The sequence below is a fragment of the Podarcis raffonei genome, chromosome 8 (assembly GCF_027172205.1).
Source record: "Podarcis raffonei isolate rPodRaf1 chromosome 8, rPodRaf1.pri, whole genome shotgun sequence".
NCBI lineage: Eukaryota > Metazoa > Chordata > Lepidosauria > Squamata > Lacertidae > Podarcis > Podarcis raffonei.
The window spans coordinates 49448057-49473565 of NC_070609.1; the positions used below are offsets into that span (position 1 = coordinate 49448057).

Consider the following 25509-nt stretch of genomic DNA (forward strand, 5'->3'; position numbering starts at 1 on the left):
TCAACCATGCACCGTGAGTTCAATCCTGTTACATTTAGTCTGGATACGGCTTGTTGAATTTTGCACATAAGAAGCTAAGAGCCTGCTGGACCAGGGCAATGGCCCGTCTAGTCCTGCATCCTGTTCTCACAATGGCCAACCACTGTGGGGAACCAGCAAGCAGGATTCGAGCACAAGAGCCCTCTCCCCTCCTGCAGTTTCCAGTAACTGTTATTCAGAAGCATCACTGCCTCCGGCGTGGAGGCAGGGCAGAGCCACCATGGCAAGTAGCCACCAATAGTCCTCTCCTCCACGAATAGGTCTGATGTTCTCTTAAAGCCATCCAAGTTGGTGCCCAGCACTGCCTCTTGTGGGAGTGAGTTCCACAAGTTGACTATGAGCTGCTTGCATAAGTACTTTCTTTATCTGTCCTGAAAAGATCCCAGGACCAGCCTCCAATCTCCCCAAGTAGTAGGGCTAGGTTAAAAAAGCTTCTTCCTGAAGACCAACCTGATGCTCTCAAGGTTATAAGCTATGTAGTCGTTTGGGCATGACACAGGTCTTCTAACTGCAGGCAAACTATTAAATCACTGGAGGAGGATGGCAAGAGACAGGTGGTGCTTACATTGCTATAGAGTATGATGCCATCAGGTTGGTGCCACCCCCTCCTAAGCACCTGCTGCAGTTCAAAATGGCCTTCTCCATTTACAGGCATCCTTGCTAGTCTTCCCTTCTTCCCCAGCACACCCTCCAACCCCCTCTTCTTAATTCAACCGGTTAACCATAAATGCCCTCGCAACACAGCAACAGCTGCTGGGACAAGCCAAGGTTCCCCCACCATGGCGCCAAGCTCAGATGCCTCTCCAACCACACTCGGCTCTAAAATTAACCAAATTAAAATTAACGAGCTCCAACAACAGCCTTCCGTCCGCAGTTCTTAAGAGGGCAGAACTGCTGGAAATGGTGGCCTGTCCTTTTTAATTACTACCCAAGGGCTCTTTTGTGGGAGGATGAGGGAAGAAAGAGAGAGAAAATTTGAGTTGTTTCATGCTCGGAATGCTTAATTTTCATGCCATGGATGCATAGTCCTAACAAGGCTGGATAGCTGGCATAAAGGGGCTATTAACTGCAATTATTTAAGATAAGTACAGGTAGGCCTAAAATGGGGAAAGGAACAGTTGATATAATTGACAAGATAAAAGGCAATGAAGGCGATACCTCAAAGGCCCCCACAATGGTCCAAAGGCACCTTAAGTCTTCTGATCTCCAACACTAAGTGGGTTTGAGATGGAGCCAAGAGTCCCAGGGGTGCTGGTTTTGGATCCTGGCGGAATGCTAATTATGTATGTAGACAAAATGCCCAAAGCTACCCCAACTTTAGAACTCAGTGTTGTCTACACTGACTGGCAGTGGCTTCTCCAAAGTTTCTGACAGGAGACAGTCCTGATCCTGCCAGTGAATGAGCCCAGGATCTTCTGCATGTTCTGTCACTGAGCTACGCCCCTTCCTCTTGCGACTTGTGAAATGTCCAGTCAGAGAACTGAAATGAGCTCGCAGTCCCAGAGCCTACTCCTTGTTAGCCATTTTAATTTCAGCAGCCCACTTTAGATGAAAAGCATCCTTTGGTTGCTGCTCTTGTTAAACAAGGAGTCAAAAGCAAGGAATCAACCACTTGTGACCAAGTGAAGATGCCTGGGTACCAGGATGGTGCCTGACATTTCCACCATCTGGAGGTGCATGCCTGGGATCATTGGATCTGGACTGTTTTCACACACCACATCCTGTAGAATCCCATCAGTTATATTTTATCTGCACAATCAGAATGAATTTCCGGAACCAAAATGCTTTTTCCGTGCAGCCTGAGCAGGAGCAGTCACCATCAAGAAAAAGGTCAGAATAGGCCAAGATATATGTGGACTATCCCTGGATCAAGTGACTTTTATTCTTTAAGTTCTCAAAGCTCTTAACCTAGCTCAAGGTTGTCATCTGAACTAGCCAGATGTCGCAGTCAGTCCATCATTTGCAAAATAAGACTTTAAGATGTCTTGCCCCCAAATGGCAACTAGACATTCCGTTTTGGCGACTGTAACCTTGGTTTAAGGAGCTATTTGGCACCTAGCTTATATATCTGAGTTTCTAGCACTCGTCAAAAACTCTTAGTCACTTCTAGTTCAAGTCTACTGATAGACTGAGCTCTACTTTCTGCCCAGCCCCTGCTCTGCATGGAGTGATAGTGGCTCCCCAGATTTTGAGATCCTGACTGGGGGCTGGAATTCCAAGACCTTCTGAGTGTAAAGTATGTGCTCTGAGCTGCAGAGCTTCAAAGAGGGTACCCAACATCTACTTCGCCCTGTGCTTCCAAACTAAAAAAGCGGGGTGAGATTCAGGACCCCGATCCAAGAGTGCCCAAACCCCTAATGTGAATTCAGGGCAAAACAAGAGTGAACTTTCCTTCTCTCTCCTTGTTACAAAAGGAAGACTTAATTCTTCTCCGCTGCAGGTAAGGAGTGCAAAGTTTGTTAGCAAACACTCATGAAGTGCTATTATTAAAATGTACTGAGACAAGCACACACACAAATGGGGCCTTGGCTGCCAGATTTCCTCCTCCCCTGCTGGGCTAAAAGCACATTATTAACTCAAGTTGAAGAGCCCCTGGTGTTCACACAAGGCCAGCGCCTGGGAACGAACACCAGGCATCCTGTACCATCCTGCTCTCCACTTTGTCTGGAAGGCTTCTCACAAACAAGGTGGGGCTCATCCTGCCTGAGCCCAACCTCATCAGCCGCCACCACATCAAACCCCCAAAGCGAGATTCTTCCTGATTTGCCCCAACAGGAGGCCCAAATCAGGGCATTCCCATCTCGATCAGACCCCATTGCATCATTCTGCCTGCTTGCAAAACACAACAGCCTTCGCCCGTCTGCTGCCCTCCAGTTTTTGGGGATGCCAACTTCACAACGTGCCCCAGCTGGCATGGCTGTGTAATGCAGGGGCTAATGGGAGCCTAGCTATGCTGGCTGAGGCCAATAGACAATGCTGTGGAAAGCAACTCCTGGGAAAGTAAAGAGAGACTGCTGGATCAGGCCAATGGCCCGTGTAGTCCAGCACCCTGTTCTCACAGTGGCCAGCCAGATGCCTGCAGGAAACTCACAACAGCACTCTCCCCCCTTGTGATGTCCAGCAACTGGTCTTCAGAAGCATTACTGCTTCTACCTCTGGAGGCAGAGCACAGCCATCAGGGTAGTTGCCATTGATAGCTCCTCCATGAAGTTGTCCCCTTTTAAAGTTGGCCATCGCTGTCTTCTGTAACAGCAAGTTCCATAGTTTCACTATGCGCTACATGAAGAAATACTTTCTTCTATCTGTCCTGAATCTTCCAACATTCATATCCACGAGTTCTAGTATTATGAGGGGAGAAAAAACTGTTCCCCACCCACTTTCTCCATGCCATGCATCATTTTATAAACGTCCATCGTATCACTTCTTTCTTGCCTTTTCTCTAAACCAAAAGTCCCAAATGCTGCAGCTTTTCTCATGGCGCGCCCTCTTCCTGGCTTTCAAGACAGAACGCCCTGCAGTAGTCTGACTTGCTTCTCCCTAAGCCTATTTCCTCTGGCTTTTGAGCCGCTCAGAAGATTTGGATCAGAGGCCACAAAAGGATGAAGAAGTAAGAAGCCGGCCAACTGGGCTTCCAGGCCAACGGAACACAAGCTAATTAAGGGTCTTTGCTTGGCTCACAACACAGCCAGGAACAAAACACCTTCATCTGCGGTACAGATTTGCCCAAGGGAAGCTTGCTGGCTGTTCTTGGTTTCAGCAAGAGGCCACGAGAGATGGAGCAACTCAGAGCGCAGAGAATAGCAACTTTGCTGCAGACATGGAGAGGGGCAGCGCCAGGGAGGGATTAAGACCTTTAGAGGTCCTAAGCACTGAGAAGATTATGCTGCTGCCACATAGACAGTTAAAATAAAAACAATACTGAACCACAAAGTGTTATTTCTGAAATGGCACAAAACTTACATGCATGCTAAAACGTTTACATGCATGTATGTCCTGTGCAATTCATGGCCAGATCTGATTTCCTCGCATTATTTCAGTCTATGTTCGTAGGACGTCCCCTTGGTTTAGGTGGGGATAAATAATAAAAAGAGAGATTCAGAGGGTGGCAACACAAGAATGGGCCTTTTCTGTGGTGGCTCCCCATTTGTGGAATGTTCTCCCTGAGGAGGCTCACCTGGTGCCTTCATTACATATCTTTAGGTGCCAAGTGAAAACATTCCTCTTCACTCAGGGCTTTGGCTGTTAAACAATCAACTGCCTTTTAAACAGGGGAGGGGGATATTGTTTTGATTGTTGTTATGTTATGTATTTTTGTGTTTTAAAACTGTAAACTGCCCTGTGATCCTCAGATGAGGGGCGGTATAATAACAACAACAACAACAACAACAACAACAACGATAGGTAAGAAAGTCTAACAATGTTATTATTTTTCCCATGATAACTACCTCAATGTTGTTTTTTGAAAAGTCCAATTGTTTCCAACAAAAATTCTCATTTTTGTTTTGTGCTCCTGCTTTACTGGTGCTTTAAGGATGTTCCTAGTCTGCCTACTGAGTAATCCAGCACAGGGCAGTGCCAGTTTGAAAGTGGGTGTGATGGGATGATGAGCTGCTTGTGCGTAAAATCCTAATCCCTCAGAGTTTGGCTAAGTCCCCAAACCTCTGTCTGTGATGGAGCTCCTTAAGCATGACTCCATCAATCGCTCGTTGAATCGGACAGTGGGCGTTTACGGAACTTCTTCCAGCATAAAAGCTCCTTAACGGAAACGCGTCTTCTGGACTCTCGGCGTGACAGTTTCCGCTGAGGAGTGGGTGTCCCTACAGGAGGTCCTGAAATCTCCCCGCTGCTCCCGCTTGAAGTGTCTCTGAGCCCTCCCTCCGACTCACTTTCCCTAGGAACTCCACTTCTCCCCCTGCTGGTCCCCTCCTCCGCTGAATGGTCTCTCTCACCCTCCATGAGCCCTTTCACCTCCTTAGTCTCAGATGGCAGTTCCCTGACATCCACCTCCCCTCCAGGGCCCCCTTCACCCCCTTCCCTCCCCTCCTCTGCGGGAGGCGAGGGAGCAAAACCCCTGAAGGAACCTCCCTCATCTTCCGAAGTTTCGAACACTTCCCTCCACCCTTTGCTGTCTCCGGTTTCCAAGTACTCCTCCTCATCGGAGTCTGTTCCTCCTTCCAACTCCGATTCCCTGAATCCCTCCAGTTCCTCCTCATCGTCGGTGGTGCCAAAGTACTCCCTCCGAAACCTCGCTACTGGCTGAGGTTTCCTGGGGAACCTTTGGTGGAACGTTTCGATCAAGATCTCGTCACGGACCTCCTCTGCCTTCACCCAGGTGTTTTCCGACTCCGGTTCCCCTTCCCACGCGACCAAATACTCCACCTGATTACCCTTCCACCTGGAGTCGATGATTTCCGCCACATGGTTGCGGCTTTCCCTTTCTTCTATGGCTGGCCCCCGTGTGGATGCCCCTTCACCTTCCCCCCTGTATGGTGACAGTAATGACCTGTGGAATACTGGGTGCAGTTTCATGTGGTTCGGTAACCGGAGTCTGAACGCCACTGGGTTGACCTGTTGGATGACCTCAAATGGTCCCAATCTTTTGGGTCTCAATTTCTTGCAACCCCCCTTGAACGGCAACCCTTGGGTTGATAGCCAGACCCGACTCCCCACCCTAATTGTTTCACCTTCCCTTCTGCTCTTGTCTGCCTGCCTCTTATATTCTTCCTTGGCCCTTTCTAAGTTGAGTTGGAGTTGACGATGGATCGCTTCCATTTCTTCTACAAAAAGTTCCGCGGCCGGAACACTCCATCTTTCCCCTCCTTCCCCTGGAAACGCCCTGGGGTGGCACCCATAATTAGCCAAAAAGGGGCTCATCCCGGTGGACACATTCTGTGCATTATTGTAAGCAAATTCCGCTAGTGCCAACTTTTCGACCCAATCGTTCTCTCTGTCATTGACATAACACCTCAGGTATTGTTGGAGGATACCGTTTGCTCTCTCCGCCTGCCCATTGGTCTCAGGGTGCCTGGCAGTCGAAAAGTTGACCTCTACGTGCAACAAGCTCATAAGTTTCCTCCAGAATCTGGACGTGAACTGTTTCCCTCTGTCGGAAACCACCCTCAAGGGGGCGCCATGCAGCCTGAAAATATGTTCTACAAACAATTTCGCTGTTTCTTCCGCCGTGACTGCATGTGAGCAAGCTACAAAGTGACCCATCTTAGTTAACAGGTCTACTACGACTAGTATGGCGGTTTTCCCCTGGGATTTGGGCAGATCAGTCATAAAATCTATCGACACCGCCTCCCACGGTCGTTCTGGTGTGGGTAACGGTTCTAATAACCCCGCTGGTGCCCGCCTTTCTCCTTTGGCTCTCTGGCATTGGTCACACCTTCTCACATACTCCCGTACATCCTCCCTCACCTTGGGCCACCAAAACTCCCTGGTCACCAACCACATGGTCTTGTGTTGCCCAAAATGCCCCGCTGTGGGATTGTCGTGCAGCTGTTTGAGTACTCTCCCCCTCAATTCCCCTTCGGGTATATATAGCGCCCCTCTGTAATACAATGCCCCGTTTCTTTCTTCAAAACCCCCGGGGTCTTCTCCCTCTCTCCTTAGACCTCTGAGCTTATCCTGGGCGTACTCATCATTTACCGTTCCCTCTACCAGTTCTCTTTGCCCCACCCAGGCCGCACCACACACCCAGTGGTCCTCTGGGATAATATGTCTCTCTTCCGGCGCTCCCTCCCCCTCCAAATATTCAGGTTTGCGAGAGAGAGCGTCCGCTCTGATGTTTTCTGGACCTGGCACATAGCAAATTTCAAAATGGAATTTGGAGAACTCCTGGGCCCATCTCACTTGTCGTTGGTTGAGCACCCGTGCCGTTCTCCAATACTCCAAATTCTTGTGGTCCGTACACACTTGCACCTTATGTTGTGCGCCAATTAGTAAGTGTCTCCATCTCCGGAACGCTTCGTGAATGGCGAGTAGTTCTCGGTCATATACCGTGTAGTTCCTCTCGGATTTGTTCAGCTTACGCGAAAAGAAGGCACACGGTCTCCATTCCGACTTATTGCTCCCTGGCTGAAGCAGCACCGCCCCCACCGCCCAGTCTGAGGCATCAGTTTCCACTCTCATGGGTTTCTGTAAATCCACAGGCAGGAGCTGTTCTTCCGAAGCGAATGCCTTTTTCAATTCCTCAAAAGCGTGCTCCGCCTCCGCCGTCCAAACGAATTTCTTCTTGCTGCTTAGACAGTCCGTGATGGGAGCCGTTAAGTGGGCAAAGTTCTTGATGAATTTACGGTAAAAGTTCCCAAACCCTAAGAACCTTTGCACATCTTTTTTCGTTTTCGGTGTCTTCCATTCCAGCACCGCCTGGACCTTGCCTGGATCCATGGCTAATCCCTTGTCTGATAAGCGGTACCCCAGGAATTCCACCTCCTTGGTGTGGAACTGACACTTCTCCAATTTCACCCACAACTGGTTTGCTTGCAGCTGGCTCAGCACTTCCCTGACATCCTTTACATGCTGCTCCTCATTCTCTGAATATATCAGCACGTCATCGAGGAAGGCCACGCAATTCTTGTAGAGCAAAGGTCCCAGTACGTGGTTCATGAGCGATTGAAAACAGGCGGAGCCTGATTGTAATCCGAATGGCATAACGAGATATTCAAACGCCCCCAAAGGGGTGAACATGGTGGTTTTCCATTCATCCCCCTTCTTTATTCGTATCAGGTTGTATGCTCCTCTCAGGTCCAGTTTCGTGAATATCTTTCCCTTCCTCACCCTGGTCAAAATGTCATCAATCCTGGGCATGGGGAAAGTCACTGGTTCTGACACGGCATTTAGGGCCCGGTAGTCCACGACCAATCTCGGTTTATCCGTGTTTTTTTTGTCCACAAAAAACACTGGGCTCCCCCCCACCGCTCTGGACTCTCTGATGAAGCCCCTCTTCAGGTTTTTATCAATAAACTCCCTTAACTCCTGCATTTCCCTGTCTGACATGGCGTACAGCTTGCCCACGGGGAGCTGGGCCCCAGGGACCAGGTTAATTTGGCAGTCAAAGTCTCTGTGCGGTGGTAATTTATCTGCTTCCCTTTCACTGAAGACCTTGCTCAGGTCAGCGTATTGTTTGGGCACCTTCCCTTTGTCCGCCACTTCCGTCCCTGCTAGAGAGGCTTTTGCCCCTTCTGGCACCTTTCCCTCTCTGCAGTGTTCCAGGCAATGTGCTGACCCAAAGGAGACCACTCTCTGATGCCAGCCCACTAGCGGGTCATGCAACGCTAGCCAGCTCATTCCCAAAATGACTGGAGCCCCTCCCAGGGTGGCCACATTGAACGCTATCTTCTCAGTGTGGCTGGCCACCCTCATAACCATTGGGACGGTTTGTAGGCTGACTTCTCCTCCCAGCAGCTCCCTCCCATCGATCGTGGTGACCTGCAGGGGGTTGCTTAAAGGGAGTGTCTGTATCTGGTGTTCAGCTGCAAACTCCTTGCTCATAAAATTACAGGAGCTGCCTGAGTCCAGCAGCGCCTTAGTCTTTAGTGGGTATCCGTTTGCCAGCTCTAGCAACACCTCTATTACTAGGGCTGGTCTTGGAGGTTCCGGAGTGGGCACTTTTACTGCTCCTTGGCCTGTCTGCAGTGCCCTGACAGAGGCAGACAGGCGTTGGCTTTTACTGGCTCCTGGACTTCCTCCTCCTTCCCCCCAACAGCTCCCGCCATCCCTTGCCATTCCTTTCTTTGCGGGCAGACTCTGGCAAAGTGACCTGGCTGCTGGCAGAGATAACATTTCTTGGCGCTCTTTCCCTCCTTCTTCCTCCCTTCACTGGGATTTGAAACTGCGCGCGCGCGCGCTGTTCCAACTTCCATCGGCTCTCCTGGCGGGAAACTTGGTTCTGGAATCTCTGGAATGCGGAAATCCCTCCAACGCTCTCCTTTCCCCTCCCGCTTCTCCAAGGCTCTTGCCTCCTGGCGCGCTCCAATGGTCAGCGCTGATTTGGTCAGCTGGTCCATAGACTCCGCCCTGGGCGCCCGGGAAAGTTCGTCTTTCACCGCCGAAGAAAGCCCCTCTTCAAAGAGCATTTGAATGGGTTCCGCCGATAGGTCCCACCCCAATCTATGTATCAACATTGTAAACTCAGTCCAGTACTCACGAACCGATCGGCTCCCCTATTTGCACGCCATCAATTGTCTGCGCACCAGCCCCTGTTCAATCTCGCTGGAAAACATCAAATCCATGGCGCGAAAAAACTTCCTCGCGTCCTTCAGCATGTCACTATTCCCTGCCATCAGGGGTCTGACCCAATCTCTCGCCCCTCCTTCGAGATGGCCAATCACAAACGCCACTCTCGATGCCTCGTCGGGAAAGTCGTTAAACTGCAGTTCGAGAGCATACTGCATCTCTGTCCTAAAGGCTTGGTAGTTCCTGGGGTCCCCCCCAAACTTCTGCACCATTCCTGGCATCTTTCTTGCTAGTGTAGCGCCTTTTGCCTTTTCTGCATCCTGCGCCCTCCTTTCTTCTAGCCTCGCCGTTTGCATTGCTAGCTGGAGTTCCAACACTCTGTACCTTTCTTCCAGGCTTGGACCCTCTCCAGCTCCTGCTGCTCCTCCGGCTCCGGCTGGGTTACTCATGATGCCTCTCTGCACAAGCTGCTTTCAGGGACTGTCCGATTGCTGTGATGGGATGATGAGCTGCTTGTGCGTAAAATCCTAATCCCTCAGAGTTTGGCTAAGTCCCCAAACCTCTGTCTGTGATGGAGCTCCTTAAGCATGACTCCATCAATCGCTCGTTGAATCGGACAGTGGGCGTTTACGGAACTTCTTCCAGCATAAAAGCTCCTTAACGGAAACGCGTCTTCTGGACTCTCGGCGTGACAGTTTCCGCTGAGGAGTGGGTGTCCCTACAGGAGGTCCTGAAATCTCCCCGCTGCTCCCGCTTGAAGTGTCTCTGAGCCCTCCCTCCGACTCACTTTCCCTAGGAACTCCACTTCTCCCCCTGCTGGTCCCCTCCTCCGCTGAATGGTCTCTCTCACCCTCCATGAGCCCTTTCACCTCCTTAGTCTCAGATGGCAGTTCCCTGACAGTGGGGGGGACAAGTATGTGCACAGTTACGTAGAAAAGGAAATCATGCTAGATGTGATGTGATGCAAACTCTGCTTAATCCCCCCCCCCCGCCCCAATATAATTTCAGCTGCCACACTGAGCTTTTGGAAGAAACACCAAAGTTGCAAGTCTGGCTTTCTGCTTCTGTTAAGACAAGTGTGTTTTCTTCGCAAAAGACTTTAAATGGCAGCAAGGCAAAAGTACTAGAGGAGAGGGTGTCCTGGTAGGTGCCCCAAGGGTTAAGCAGAGAGACCAAGAGGGACTGCATTTGGCCCCCAGTTCCTCACCCCTGGTCTAAGGCCACAAGCTGCCTACACAGCCCTCAACACTGCCAGAGAAGCTTAACAGTAAAACCTAACCAAGTCTTGCACTGTAGGGTCAGGAGCATAACTGCACAGATAAGTGTGCATGTGTCATATGGCCTGCCTGCTTTTAATCACAGGTTCCAAGGTGAAAGAGGGCCCTGCGGGGCCAGGCGTGCCCAGCTGGCAAAGGCGGGTGCCCACGGTGCCTGAAGCCAGGCGGGCACGGCCGAGAGCACGACGCAACATGTTGCCAGCTCAACTTTGCAAATCAGGAGTGATTTAGGGTTTGGGCATTGCCAACTCCACTTTGCCTTTTGCTCTGGGGATTTTCATCACAAGCAGAATCTGGGATTTTAGCATCACCTAAAGAGGTGAGCTTGAGCTTCCAAAAGGCTTTCAATGGAAGTTCCTCCCCAAAACCTCCCGAGTTTGCTTAGCAGTCATGGAATAAGAGGAAAGAACCTCTTCTGGATCAGAAACTGGAAGCAGAGTAGGAACAAATGGGACAGTCCTCACAATATGGAGGGATGAAAAGAAGTCCCTCCATTATATAGGAAGGGCTGCAGCTCAGTGCTAGAGAATCTACCTTCCCAGGTTTAAACCTCGGCATCTCCAGATAAGACTGTGATTGTTCCCTGTCCGAAATCTGGGGAGCTGCTGGCTGTCATTGTAGACAATGCTGGTCTAGATGGACCAATGGTCCAACTCTGTATATGGCAGCTTCCTATGTTCCGGGCTCCTCCCTAAAGACTTGTGCTAGAACTTTAATTAACTGGGATATCCCAAGTGGAACAGAACCCAGTGCAGCTTGCATCTGGTGCTGGATTTAAACAGCACTGACTACAAGCCCACTTGCAAAGGAACACACAGAAGTGCACTGTAAGGTTCCTGACTGATCACCTGACAATACTAATAAGATGTTTAAAAATGGATGCGCAACAGGCTCAAAGGCTTCAATTCTTCTGGCAGCCCAGTCTACAAACCCCATGTCATTCCTGAAATTTCTGCTTTTGAAGATCACCACTGCTTTTCCTTGGGAAGGACCCAGAAGCAGGGCTCCGGTGCTTTCTAGTTTGCCATTGCCATATGTTTTGCTGCAGCATCATATACAGTCATAAATGGAGGTACACAATTTAGAAAAAGCGCCAGGTGAGTGTTCCGCACTTTGGTGCCTGTGCTCAAGTGCCATCCATCCAGGAGGAGAAAAGAAGGCTGTTCTCATCTCTTTCAGGTCTGGTTCTAATAAGAAAATCCGAGACAATCCCCTCTTCCCCAACGTTGGTGCCAAACCAAGGAATTAGTCGGATAAGCCTCGCTGGAAGAGGTGGGGAAGGGGCGATGTCCACCAATAAAGGGAATCTGAGTACAATAAAGACACCAGCCTCCCCTGGGAGAAGCATCACCGGCCAAACGAATTGGACAAAGCGCTCTTTCTTCTGGAGGTAAATATTTCTTTCACAAGAGTGAACAAGGTAATGAGGTTCCTTAGACGGTGAAGAGCGGCCCAACTGCACAAGCTTCGGCTAGAAATTATATATATGATCTGCCTCGGAATCCTTTGCAACACTGCAAGAGATCCTTCTTATGGAGTGTAAAGGGAACATTTTATTCCTAGTCCAATTTCCCGCTCCCCAAAATTTATAAACCACTTAAATCCTCAAATTGTAGTTATTATCATCGGCTTTTATCTCTCTACCTCTCTTTACTGATTTCCTGTGTGTGTCTTTTGTATTTGATTATACTAATTTCTAATGGATGAAGTAATTAAGTATGTAATCGCACCTAATGAAATGTGTTGTTTTTCTCCTCGTTTACTTTCAACTTTTCATTATTTAGGCACCCCTCTCAAAAAAAGCAATGCTGAGATCATGCTAAGATGTCTGAACCACATGACAATTACAAAAGTGTTTATCCGGGCTTGAAAAGAAAACTATCAAAGAGGTCAGCATAAAATACTGTAACACAGCTATCCAAAATACTGATAAAATCAAACTTTAAAAAACAAGGGCATGTAATGAAATTGTTACCGGGGGCTCCCAACTCCCAGCACCTCCAGCCAGTAATCAAGGGTGAAGGGAGTTGGGAGGGTGACATGTGGAAGGCTGCAACTTCCCCATCTGTGTGACAGATGTGTAAAACACCATTTTAAAAAAACAAGACATTCAGCCAAAGTCACACACCTAAGCTTCCCATGAAGAGCGACCAAAGCTAAGTGCGCTTGCAGCGTCCTTAAATGACCCTGCATCTGTTCAGCAGAAGCTCAGGAGAAGAGCCCCAGAAGACGGGAGAAAAATGGCTTTACTGCAAAGCTGGGTCTGACAGCTGACCTGAAAAATTATTTAGTTCAAAGTCATGCAAAAGCAGCCAGAACTTAATTTTTTTTATTTAAACAATTTAAATACCTACAGTTGTCTCTAAGCAGTGCCCAAAAATTCAATATAGAAAAGATAAAAAATGCCAGCGCTGAATAAAACGTTTTCAGTAGATGGCAGAAGTTCAACAGGGAGCTGTCCTGTCTGAACTCAACTGGAAGAGAGATGCGCAAAATCAGGCCCATGATACTGAGCACACAGCTTCTGGTGGATATGAGCCGTACGTCTGAGCCACGGAGGACCACTAACAGACCTCAATGATCACGCAGGGATGTAAGGGCTTGGGCTGCCCTTGAAACATCCTGGACTCAAGCTGTTAAGGGGCCTGTAGCTGAATACAAGAACAATGAAGCTGGCCCAGCAGCATGCAGGCAGCCAGTGCAAGCTTTTGAGCACCAGAGTTATGTGCTGGCAACAGTGCGTCCCCATCAACCGTCTGGCCAAAGCATTCTCCACCAGCTGGAACCTCTGAACCAGGCCCAAGGTTAGCCCCGCATATAGCACACTGAAGTTACCAATGCATGAATTGCTGTGGCCAGGCCATCCCTGCCCAAGCCAACTTAGTAGAAGAAGAGGTGGGCTTTTATGCATCTCTGCCATTACAGATTTTGATGCTAATGCTTCCTTTAGCGGTTACTCACTGGGCCACTGAAAGTGCACATTGTACTGGAAAGATCTCTGTTCTCAAAGGCAGATGGGAATAGGTTATTGCCCCCAGCCCCCCAGCCCAATTATCTGGAACTGCACAAGGCCTTTAGGTACCCCTCCCTTCGTAAGTGGTGACCAGAGAAAAGAGTCCTGCTATGGAATGCTCCTCACGGAGCTAAGTGCTGACTTCAGCATCATTTTGTCAGCGGATCAAAACTATTCCATTTACGGGGGTCGGGGCTAGGGAACCTGAAGCCCTCCCATTGTTTTTGGACTCCAGCTCCCATCAGCATGCAGAAGGGAGGGTGGAAGTTGTAGCCCAGGATCATGTGGCTCTTCTGGTTGGGGCTGATGGGAATTGTACTCCAAAGCATTTGGAGAGCACCAGGGTTGGCAAAGGCCGCTTTGCAAGCAGGAAAAAATGGTGCAATGCGGATCCAGAGAAGATGGGAGTGCCCTGATATAGGGCTTTTGTTGAGGCACAGTGAGAGAAAAGCCATGAGGTGAGGAAGAATCTCATTTTGGGGGTTTGATGTAGTGGCTGAGAAAGCTGGGCTGGGGCAGGACAAACATCTGGAGGGAAGAAGGCTGGCAAAAGTTGGATTAGGATCTGCCTGCATACTTAGTTTTTCTGTTCTCGCTACTTGGTTATTAATGTATAGCTCCTCTTTGATGCTATATTATTGTATTTGATGGTTTCAAGGTTGTTTTAATGGCTATTTTGTGCATATAAGACCTGTGAACCACCTCAACAAAAGTTTTTAATATAAAATGCATTAAATGCCCATTAAAAACAAAAAAATCAAAACTGTGAATCGCTTCTGGGAACTGTGAAGTGCAGCACATTAAGGGTTGAGATTGTAAACCCAACAACCAGACCAAATGGCTCTTAACCAGACAACACAGTTTTCCCATTATTATCTATGCACAGCATGTGCAGGTTACCTTTTTTGGGTTGCATCCTGTGCACAAAGCGAGAGTTCTGTGATGGCAGAGCACAAGAACGCAGAACCTGTTATCATGTGCAGATTCCAGAAGCCGAGTGCCTCGGGGTGTTGATCTTGTTAGGAAAAAGAAACCAACTCCCTAGTTCTTATTGATGCACACAGGTAATGGGGGGGGGGGGAGTGTGATAGAAACACAAATGTCAACTATTTCAAAATCTACAGTCAGTTTACAGCTGTGAGTCTGCAGATTTCTTGCTTGCACAACCATGACCTGAGATGCAGAGAAGACCTTTGAGGCAGATTCCTGTGAGTGAGAAAGGAATCTCTGAAGATATTAAAGGAAGGCTATTATTAGCATAGAGCCCAAAAGGTGATGCCGGCATTCCATGGCCATTAACGACAGCCCACCTTAAAGGAGGAAATAAGTTGAGCAAAGCACCCTACGCAATATGGAAGGGGTGGGAAGAAGAAAGAAGTGTGTTTTGCAAGTATCACCGCTGAAAAACTGCCCAAAGGTCACAAGGCAATTATAGGGGGAGGCAGTAACAGGAGAAGAGGGAAAGGAAAAATAATATCTTGCAAGTTCCGAAGAGGGCAAAGAGAAGTGGAGAATTCCTTCTGAATCCTTTGTTGTTAAACAAGTGTCCCTTATATTGCTCCAGAATAGGGGGGCTCCCTCCCCTCCCCAAACAACCTCCTGTTTTGTTTTACAGAAGGAGGAATTCCTCCCTCAAAAGTTCCCATCCGCTTCTTATCCGTTTATCAAAAAATACTAAAAAATGCTGAGCAGAGAGATCTGTGCTGACACCAACCAGGTCCGGGTTGGCAAGACATTTCGAGAGTTTGTGTCACGAGGCTCTGCCATTTAGAAGGAAATAAACACAATTAACAAAGTTAGCTTTCTTCTTTTAAAATGCTGAGATGTTAAGAAAGGAAGGAAGAAAATCTTTCAACTTAAGAGACAGGCTCTTTTTTTTATCCCTTTGTGTCTTCATTGGACAGAACTGCTTCACTAAGCTCCATTTATTTGTTTGCATTTCTAGACCGCTTGTAAGCTGCAAGATGCTTGAAAGCAGCTTGCGAAGTTAAGCACGCACAAAAATAAACAAGAGTGTGCAAGACAGAGAGAGCAGCAAAACAAATCTCCATCTGTAAACACACACACACACACACACACACCGCATAACACTTGAAGACCAGGGCTGTAACTAAAACAAAAATCCATTTAGACCTTCCAGTCCCTAACAAAATAAAAACAGAACAGTCATGGTTATGGCCACCAATGCCTACTAACTGGGGACGGGAGAAACAGAGAGAGAGAGACATAGAGTCATCCAATTAAGCCGGAAGCAGGAAGATCCAGGAGACACAAAATTCAGGACTTCTTCAGACATAGGTCACCTATGGCATTTGCTCCCACAAGATGTAGCAATGGCTACCAACTTGGGTGGCTTTAAGAAGACAAATTCATGGGAGGTGAGGCTATCTGCTAACCCTGATGGCTGCTGCCCCACCTCCGCTGTCAGAGAAAGAGAGCCTCTGAACACTAGTTACTGGAAATCTTAAGCTGCACTCTGGGTCCCACTAGTGGATTCCCCATGGGTAATCTGGTTGGTCACTGTGAGATCAGGATGCTGGACTGCATGGGCCTCTCATCTGATCCAGCAGGGCTCTTCCAATGTTCGTTTTTGACAGGAAACATAAACACATGCACCATGGAGGTCATACAAGGGCCCGGGGCTCATCTAGGCGTCGGTAGGGAAAAGCCGAAAGGTGGCAAGATGTGTAGCAAGGCCTCTGCTGATGGCTATTGACAAGCTTCTGGGTTTGTACAGAAGAAGGCAAGCCCTTGAGATAACCCCAGGCACAAACTGTATGCCTGAATTCCTGGAAACCTACGTTACTCCTATGTTACCAACACATAAAGCTGCCTTATATTGAGTCAGACCACCAGTTCAGCTAGCCCAGCATAAACTCTACATTGATTGACAGGAGCTTTCCAGAATTTGGGCAGGAGGAATTTCCCAGCCCTACCTGAAGACAGACACCAGCACTGAACATGTGCATGCAAAGCAAGTGTGGTTAAAATTACAAGCACCTATTTCCTGACTTCTAGCATCCTGTGGCAATCGATCCTCTATATGTATCTCTTTGGATGGGGGTGGAGGCAACAGCCCCCTGCTTGCTTTCTAGATTTCCCCAAAAGGACAGGAGGGGGCGCAGTTTCCTCATGAAGACTACCCTGTACTGACAGCCCACAGACGTCATTCGTCTGCCTGCATCTCTCTTCTGGGAGTCAAATATCCAGCAAGTGGGAGTGGAAGGGGTGTGCATGTGTGTGCTATTTTGCACCAAGCAAGCCCTGCCGGCTGGCGAAAACACACAGAAGGGAAACGCCATCCTGGCATTTGATCTCTTCTCCTAGACAAGCAGCGAAAGCAGAAACAGGCTGCCACAAGCCATGTGACCAGCCTGCCTGGACCCCTGTTGAATGAGGGGTTGGCTCAGGTGCCCACCACGTCCTGCCATGCTAAAAACAACAGCGATACAGGCAGGAAGGGCAGAGGGTACATGCAGTCAAGAGGACAAGATCTGAGCCAGGGAAGGTCGGACAGGGTCAAGGGGAAAACTTGGCATTTCCCAAGCAACTCTCGTTTCATAAAAGGCTGATGTGGGGCAGAGAGCACAGCAATTGCCAGAGGAAGGAAGATAAAGGCTGTCAAGGGTCGCTCATCGTTAAGGATGCGGGAGACATTTGATGTTGTTTGCATTTTAATGAGCTAATTCCTAATTTGCACACCTTAAACCAATACGCAAACCAGAACACACCACACTTCGACATTTGTACTCTGAATTTTTTTGCAGTGCAGTCCGGCAACCATAAAATGTGTACAAAAACGTGTGTGCCATAGGGAAATATGAGTAAAAATACATGCACTTTGTGAGTGTAACAGACAATAATGCCTGACGTTAGAGGAAATTGCTTCCAAAATCTGTATAGTAGTCAAAATTGTATACAAATTGTATACAAATTGTATACAATTGTATACAAAAATTGTCTCTATTCAGAGAAATTCGCACTAAAAATGCTAACTTTCCTGAGTGGTTTAAACGGGGGAGGGGGAGGGGGAGAGATGAAATCCACAAATAAAGGCGACAATACAGGGAACTGAATTTTAAGATTAGAATAAGAAGAAACAGAGAGACCAAATGTGCCATGGATGTCTCTGTGCAAATGAAGCTTTCACTAGCATTTCATATCCATGAAGGCTAGGAATAGCTGTAGCTGCTGAATTTCGTCTTTCTGAAAGCTTGTCCTGAGCATCTGGTCAGATCTCAGAACTACCACATTGCCCAAGTGAAAGATGCGCTGTTACAAGGCATTTTCTGGAACGTTTCTCCTATTTTTGCAGGTACCTGAGAAAATGCAGTTTTGTTTTCCCTGGACCATAATGAGAGCGATCAAGTCTAGTCTCAAATAGAAGAAACAGGGGGGCTGCCTGCAGTGGCAGGCCTTGGGGTCCCAAACGCCAAAATCTGGTGCCCCCACCTCTTGTCTTCCATTCTACAACATAGTTGCTCCATGCCAAGTGCAACTAAAGTGGCTGCGCTCCCCTAAATCTGCCTCCCTTTCCTGGAGCTTTTGGAGCTGCAGACAGCGAAATCAGGTACAGTATTTAAAGCTGTTCTGCCTCTGCTGCTAGAGCCAGAATTTGGGGGAAGTCTTCCCTAACCACCTGCCACCCCTCCCCCTTCCCCTGTACCACCTTCTCCTCCACTTCCATCCTGTTTTTTGAAGAAGCAAAACACACATACTCACTTTTTCCCAGCTGAACGAAGCCCAGGATGATGATCAAGGCGAGAGCCAAGAGCTTGGCAGCCGCAAAGCCATCTTGGACGCGGGTGGCAGCCTTCACACTGTAGCAGTTGACAGCTGTGAGCAGTACTGGAAAGGAACAGATCAAGGTGGGTTAGTTGACTGTTGGAGTAGGAGCTTCGCAAGCCACCCTCTTTTTTTTTAGAAACAGGAAAAGAAATACACCAAACTAAAGATTGAGGGCAAGGCACAGCTGGAATGCCACATTCAGCACAACTCCACCACCCCCATCATCTGCTGGAATTGTACCTGCAAAGCACAGTGTAGGATCTGTGCAAATGGATCCAGGCCAATGAATATCCCCTTGCCCACACCAGGGAAAAACACACACACACATACAAAATAAATGAGACCTGCACTACTCTCGCCAATGCACAGATGCACTTCTGCGGCCAAACTTTTTGGAAGCTTGTGGTTGCTAGGACTCCACTTGGCAGACTGCTTCCTCTGAAACTGTCTCCACTATAAATGCACCCATGCTGCCGGCACCTGCACACAAACACACAGGCACGCTCCTTCCAATTCTACATTCCTCTAGAGTGCTGTCTGGTGAGAGCTTTTCCACCTGAAGGATTGCTCTTTTTCCCCCTTAAAGGGAAAGCCTAGAGAGCTCAGCCTCTACTCTAGCTGGGGAGCTCTGGAGGAAGACTCTAGGGAAGCAGCAGACATTGCACTGGTTCCGTTTCAGAATATTCTGACTGTGGATGCAAGAAGAGCCTGGCTGCTAGATCAGAATCCCATCCAGTCCAGCATCCTGTTCTTACCAGGTGCCTCCGAGGTGCCCACAAGCAGGACCAGAGCACTCTCCCCACCTTATTTTTGGTTTCATTGTTTTGCACTGAAGTTAAGCTGGTAACTGTTTTAAAAGCAACACGGATACACAAGGCAACTGAGAGCCGCTTTGGGGCCCCTTCAGGGCTCATCCTGTAGAATATAAACGTGAGAAAGAAGATTGAGGACTTTTCTCCAAACTATACTGTACCTGGATCTCTCTGCTGCCACCCAGCTCTTCCCTGGCCCATCTCTCCCCCCCACCCCCAGTCTCCCTCCTATCACACCCTGGCCTCTAATGCAGACTTGAAAACACTCTCTGCAAAGACAGGGCCACGTGGATGGTCTATGAGCAGCAGTGCCTAGCACAGTTCCAGGTACAAAAAAACACTAACACTTCCCCACAAGCAGATGTTCACATCCTAAGGCAGAAACAACGGTATCACTCAAAGCTCACAGCTGCAGATTCTGAAACACAGGGGAGGGTGATACCTCCTTCCTAGCTGGGGAGTTTTCCCGTCAAGTAAGCTTACTGCATCTTTTTGACGCAGTAACACATGGTGAGTAGGGGAGACTCGAGCCACACTCAAAATGCTTGCTATCCAGGAAGTCCTAGTTGGGGTTTCCCCCCCCTAGTGAATGAATGAATGATTCAACTTCCTTGCAGATGATTCAAAGCTAGGACAAGCAAGAGAGGAGGACAGTTGCATCATTCACACCTAAGAGCTCCTTCGCCCATTTCAGTAGGTGCCACCCCCAGCGCCACCGATTGGCCCTGCAGCAAGGAAGAGGCAGCAACCCGAGAAGCCGGAAGCTCCTTTGCATAATCCCCTCTCCACCCCCATATTGTATTTGCCTGCAAAGCTGCTGTTGCCTCCTTCGGCAGGGTGGGGGCACCCAGCATCCCCTTGCAGAGAGTCAGTCACTGCCTTATCTAGAGGACGCTGGCTATCTTTGCATCACACTTTTATTAAAATGTTTGCACACTATGAGAATGCAAGCGCACAGGAGTGTGAGAAAGAACATTTCCCCTTGAGGCTAGAGCAGTGCGGTTTTAAAACGCGCACTGCAATCCCATCCAGTGGCACTCCTGCCTGAAAGTTTCGGGCAACATCTGTGTAACCTCCTCCCTTCAGAATACTGCCCTGTTTATTTAAAAACCTCCAGGGCTTAAGGCGCACCAAGGTATAGCCCTGGAACCTTTCCCAAGAACTCACGGGGGACGGGTGCTTTAAGCAAGTCCGTCTCTCTCGGCTTAGCCTCAGTGCTCCTATCTGCAAACTGGGCGATGCCAATACTGTCCCTACTTTACAGGGCTCTTGGTGAGGACTGCAAGCACGGCAACACACGTTACTTTGAAACACTTACTGAGTGATGCGTCAGTGCCAAGAGGACCCTGAAGCATATACAGAGTGCATGTTTCCCTCACCCGAGTAAACAAAGATTTGAATCATGTGCTCCCACTCTTAATGTAGCATCCCTCCCAGGCTGGTCAGAACACCTGCACATCTAAGTATAGAAATGAAGCGCAGCCAGACAGAAGCTTTCAAGGCTCATATACACAGCAACAAGTAAACAGATACATATGTTCAGCAGGAGCTGATCTCAAACTCCCTACAAGACCACAGATGCAGGAAGCCAGATCTGCTGACTCAACATTTGAAGACGGCACTGCAAGATCCAGCAGGGCACCTGACACTTTGAACTCAGACGGGCTAGGCTGGCACCCTTGTCATTTTGGCACACTTTTAACTGGCTAACTGTGCCATGTGTAAAAACAGCAGAGAGGAAGGATGCCAAGGGGTGGCATCCTCAGCAGCTGCTTAAGCCTCCCCCCCCCCACGGGAGCGGCAAGCAGCCCAAAGGTTTTTGCTTTGTTTCTCCATCCAGCCTGGTGCCCTCCAGATGTGTTGGACTCCCAGCAACCACAGGATCATACACTCATGCTGGCTGGAGCTGGTGGGAAGCGCATTCCCAACACATATGGTTGGGATGGCTGCACTACTCCATTTGTTTTGCAAGGTGACATTCATAGAAGCACAGAACTGTAGAGTTGGAAGGGCCCCAAGGGTCATCTAGATCAACCCCCTGCAATGCAGGAATCTCAACTAGATCATACATGACAGATGCTTTAAAACCTCCAAGGAAGGAGAGTCTGCTACCTCTCATGGAAGTCTGTTCCACTGTCGAACAGCTCTGTCAGAAAGTCAAAGCTCAATTGGACTCATCCCCAGGTAAATGTGCAAAGGAATGCAGCCTTAAAAGGTGCTCTTCGTGTCTCTGAACTTTGATAAATAATAAAACTATATTTTATAAATAATCCCGGTTCTCTATGCTGTGCATTTTGAAAACAAACTTCTATTATGTCACCTAACGCAGAAACTTTTAAAAAGTTTATAGAACCTTACTGGGGTAGCAGGGAAGGTTTTAGTTACAAAACTTTGCTGGTAATGAGTGGCTCCTTCGTTCCCTAAATTTTAGAAGTTCCCACCATTAACAGATAAAGCGAGACCAAGTCACTGTACAAACAAGCCATTTAAGATGACTCATTATCTTCCACATAGTAACTTATTTGTGTATCTCTCTTTCTAGGCCTGCACAGGACACAAATTTGTCATTTTCAAGACACATAAGTAGTTTTTAAAATCATCAGACTGCTTGGGAAGAAGAGAAGAGAGTGGCACTATCAGAACACACTAGCAGGATTCTGAGTGAAAATAGGGGTTATCAGGACAGAACAAACCAGTAGCAGAAAACGCCTCAAGGAAAGGAGTGTGTTTGTGTGTAATGTGTCAGTGACTTGACTCCACCTCCCTCCCTCAAATTAGCAAAACAGAAATCTTCCTACAGTCAGAAGTCCACTCAGAAACACAGTTTCCCCGCTAAATACACAGATGCATGATGTTGTCTTGCATTGAGTCAAAGAACATTGGTCCAAGCAGCTTGGCATTGCCAACTCTGACCGGCAGCAGCTTCCCAAGGTTTCAGGCAGAGGGAGGTATTCCTCTGCCACACCACCCTCACATAACATGCCAGGGACAGAGCACAGTGTTATAAGAAAACAAGATCACGTGTGTTTGCAAAGAAGGAACTCTGCACGGGCCTCTGTTACACCCCCTCCCGGAGGAAGGAAGGTGCTCATTTCTTGCTTGCTTTCACGCATGAGAGTAACATGTAAGCCAGAAGCTCACACAACTCTTAGTTGCAGCAACCTCCCGTTAAAAAATAAATACAGTGGTACCTCGGGTTACAGACGCTTCAGGTTACAGACTCCGCTAACCCAGAAATAGTACCTTTGCTTCAGGATGAGAACAGAAACCGTGCTCCGGCGGAGCGGCAGCAGCGGGAGGCCCCATCAGCTAAGGCAGTACCTCAGGTTAGGGTAAAGTGTGCATATAAATGTATGTATTAGTTGAAATAACATACATAAATGTGCAGTGTTGGGGGGAAACTACTTTAAATATGTGTCTAGTAGGAAAAATTGTGATACAGTGGTACCTCGGGTTACATACGCTTCAGGTTACATACGCTTCAGGTTACAGACTCTGCTAACCCAGAAATAGTACCTCGGGTTAAGAACTTTGCTTCAGGGTGAGAACAGAAATCTTGCTGAGCATTTAACGATTGTTGGGTAGAGTAGCCAGCCCAGCATAGTCAAACAATGCAAGCAATGTGTTTCCTAAAACCACAAGAGGAACGGGGGGGGGGTATTAAGCCAAAGCAGCCCCCCATCTGCCTCCCAAAGGATTTTAAAAAAAGCAATAGAATATGTGTTTCCCACTGGTTATAGAGTCCTCTGCAATATGGCCGTTTGTAGATGGGACAGTGGAAGAATCTACCTTTGAATGTGGTGGCCTCTCCTTCCTTAACTTTGATTCAACAGAAATTGGTCAAATCTGCTGTCAAACAACTGCTTCTTACACGTGATCCTCTTTCAGGAGCTTCCCCCACATAGGGACCCACATCCTTTCCAAGGCGCCACGAATGAGGAACCAAAACAGCACCAGAGCCGGATGAAAGAAGCGGCGCAATGCAGGGTTCTGAAACCAGGAACGGAAGCCAGAGAGGAATCCCAACAGCCAGGAAATGAAGGTGCGGAAAATACAACATATTAGATAGGTGTAAAAAAAATATATAATCAAATGGAAGAGCAAGTAAGAAGGCCAGTTGCAGTGATAGTACACCATAAAAGCAGAAGGTCTCAGCAAAAGATTGGCCTACTAAGAGAGTTTGCATCTACCACAACAGACAACAGGAAACTGAACTTGTGCAGTGGGTGCAGCTGCTGTTTTGGGGTTGTTGTTTTTTATGAAGACAGGTTGTCTGGCTTTCCAAGAGATGCAAGAACAGGTTTTTCAGTCAGTGGGTTCTGGAAGCCCACTCACTTATAGGAATTGGTCAGCGGAGGAAATATGCATGGGAAAATGGAAATCAGAAAGGCCAATAGTTCTCCAGGAAAAAAGTATGCCATGGCTCAGTGGCAAGGCATCTGCTTTGTACCCAGAAGGTCCCAGGATGAGGCCCTAGCATCTCAAAACGGGGCCCAAGAATGTCACAGACCCTGCAGAACAGTTTCCAGGCAGTGCCACTGATCCTGAGCTAGGTAGATTAATTGACTTGACTCTGCATGGTGCACCTTCCTATGCTGCAATGCTTCTTTTCACATAAGAGGCTTGATCACTTTTGCAGGGTCAACATCAGGGGCTTCTCAACTCCCCCACCTCCAAGACCAGCAGAAAATTGCTGAGGGTCTTGGTGGACCAGTTAATAATTTGTCTGCCTGTTACAGTGGTACCTTGGTTTAAGAACAGCTTAGTTTATGTACAACTTGGATTAAGAATGCTGCAAACCAGGAAGTAGGTGTTTTGGTTTGGGAACTTTGCCTTGGAAGCAGAACATGTTCCCCTTCCTGTTGAGTGTGTTCCATTTGTAAATTGAGTCCCCCGCTGCTATGGGAAAGCATGCCTTGGTTTAAGAATGCTTTGGTTTAAGAACGGACTTCTGGAATGGATTAAGTTCGTAAACCAAGGTACCACTGTAATGTGTTATGCTAAAATGCTGCATGCGTTTTAACTGCATTTTTATACATGCCATCTGAATGAAGCTCACGTGATGGTCCACGGATCACATTATGAGAATCGCTGGTCTACACTGTGTACCAAGGAAGCCAACACTATGAGCTACCAGGAGATGTCAGTTACTTCTGAAATTCGATCAGACTTGCCACAGTCTTCACTACCTTTGTAGCATCTTGTGCGTGTTTGCTCAGAGTACTATTTACATCCCAGATCTGGAGCTGGATTCTGCTCTTAAAGGGCTGAACAGTTCTTACTGCTAGGCTTCTTTTAAAATAGGAACACATGTCTCTCTCGCAGGGCACAATATCAGAAGAGGTATCGCTTCTCATCTCTCATGCACATATGAGTGAATGCTTATTTGAAGTTGGCGCACGCCATTTGGAGCTTTTAATAAGTATTTCCATTTCAAAATAAAAATCTGCTGTCTCGTTTAGATCGCAGAGTAACCTTTCAGTTGGTTTAAAGTGTTTATTTTTTTATGAGCGATTTGATTTGATTTGTGAACTAAACACTTCAGTTGTGGCATTAGAGAGAAAACTTCCCAATGTTAGTAAGCACGCCAGAGATTAAAAGGTTGGACCTTCCATCCCAGCAAGTACAAGTCCCAGGAAACTGAAAGAACCCACACTCTGCTTTGCTGTACAGTGGTACCTCAGGTGACAAACGCTTTGGGTTACAGACTCCACTAACCTGGAAGTAGTGCCTCGGGTTAAGAACGTTACCCCAGGATGAGAACAGAAATCGCGTGGTGGTGGCACGGCGGCAGCAGGAGGCTCCATTAGCTAAAGTGGTACCTCAGGTTAAGAACGATTTCAGGTTAAGAACAGACCTCCAGAACGAATTAAGTTCATAACCAGAGGTACCACTGAACAACTGTCTCAATATATTAACTTTGTTTTCATCCCTTGTAACCCAGTTTATAAATGAAGGAATATGCAGCTGTCCCATACGGGGACTGAACCTGCAACCTTGGCATTATCGGCACCATGCTCTAACCATTTGAGCTATCAATGAAGGTGCCTGAATCTCATTATCCAGCTTGCCTTGCAAAGCAAAAACAACTGCATTCCACTTTGCTAGCCTCACCTTTTGTTAATATGCATGGCAACTTTGCCAAAAGAAGAGGCTTCTTCATCCCAGACCCAGCGTTATTCATTATCTATCATTTAGAATAGATAGCAAGGGATGCTTCCTACACTGTAAACATACCCAGGAAACAACTGGAGCAAAAGCATTCCCCACAGGCACCAGTGTTAGCGTCAGGTGATCTTGGAAACAGCAAATCTTCTCACAGCCACACAGATAATGAGAGGAGCCTGTATCCCTATGACCTGAAGCTCCACTTCCGAAAGGACAAAAAAAACCCACCCCA

General features: G+C 47.9%; 1 protein-coding gene across 1 annotated transcript in view; it reads right to left on the reverse strand.

The window, feature by feature from the left end:
* Positions 1-25509, reverse strand: part of SLC7A5 (solute carrier family 7 member 5) — a 50311-nt gene that overhangs the window by 15577 nt on the left and 9225 nt on the right. Inside the window, exon 2 of the mRNA XM_053399943.1 lies at positions 18232-18357. Coding sequence (XP_053255918.1) covers positions 18232-18357 — 126 coding nt within the window. The remainder of the gene's footprint in view (positions 1-18231; positions 18358-25509) is intronic.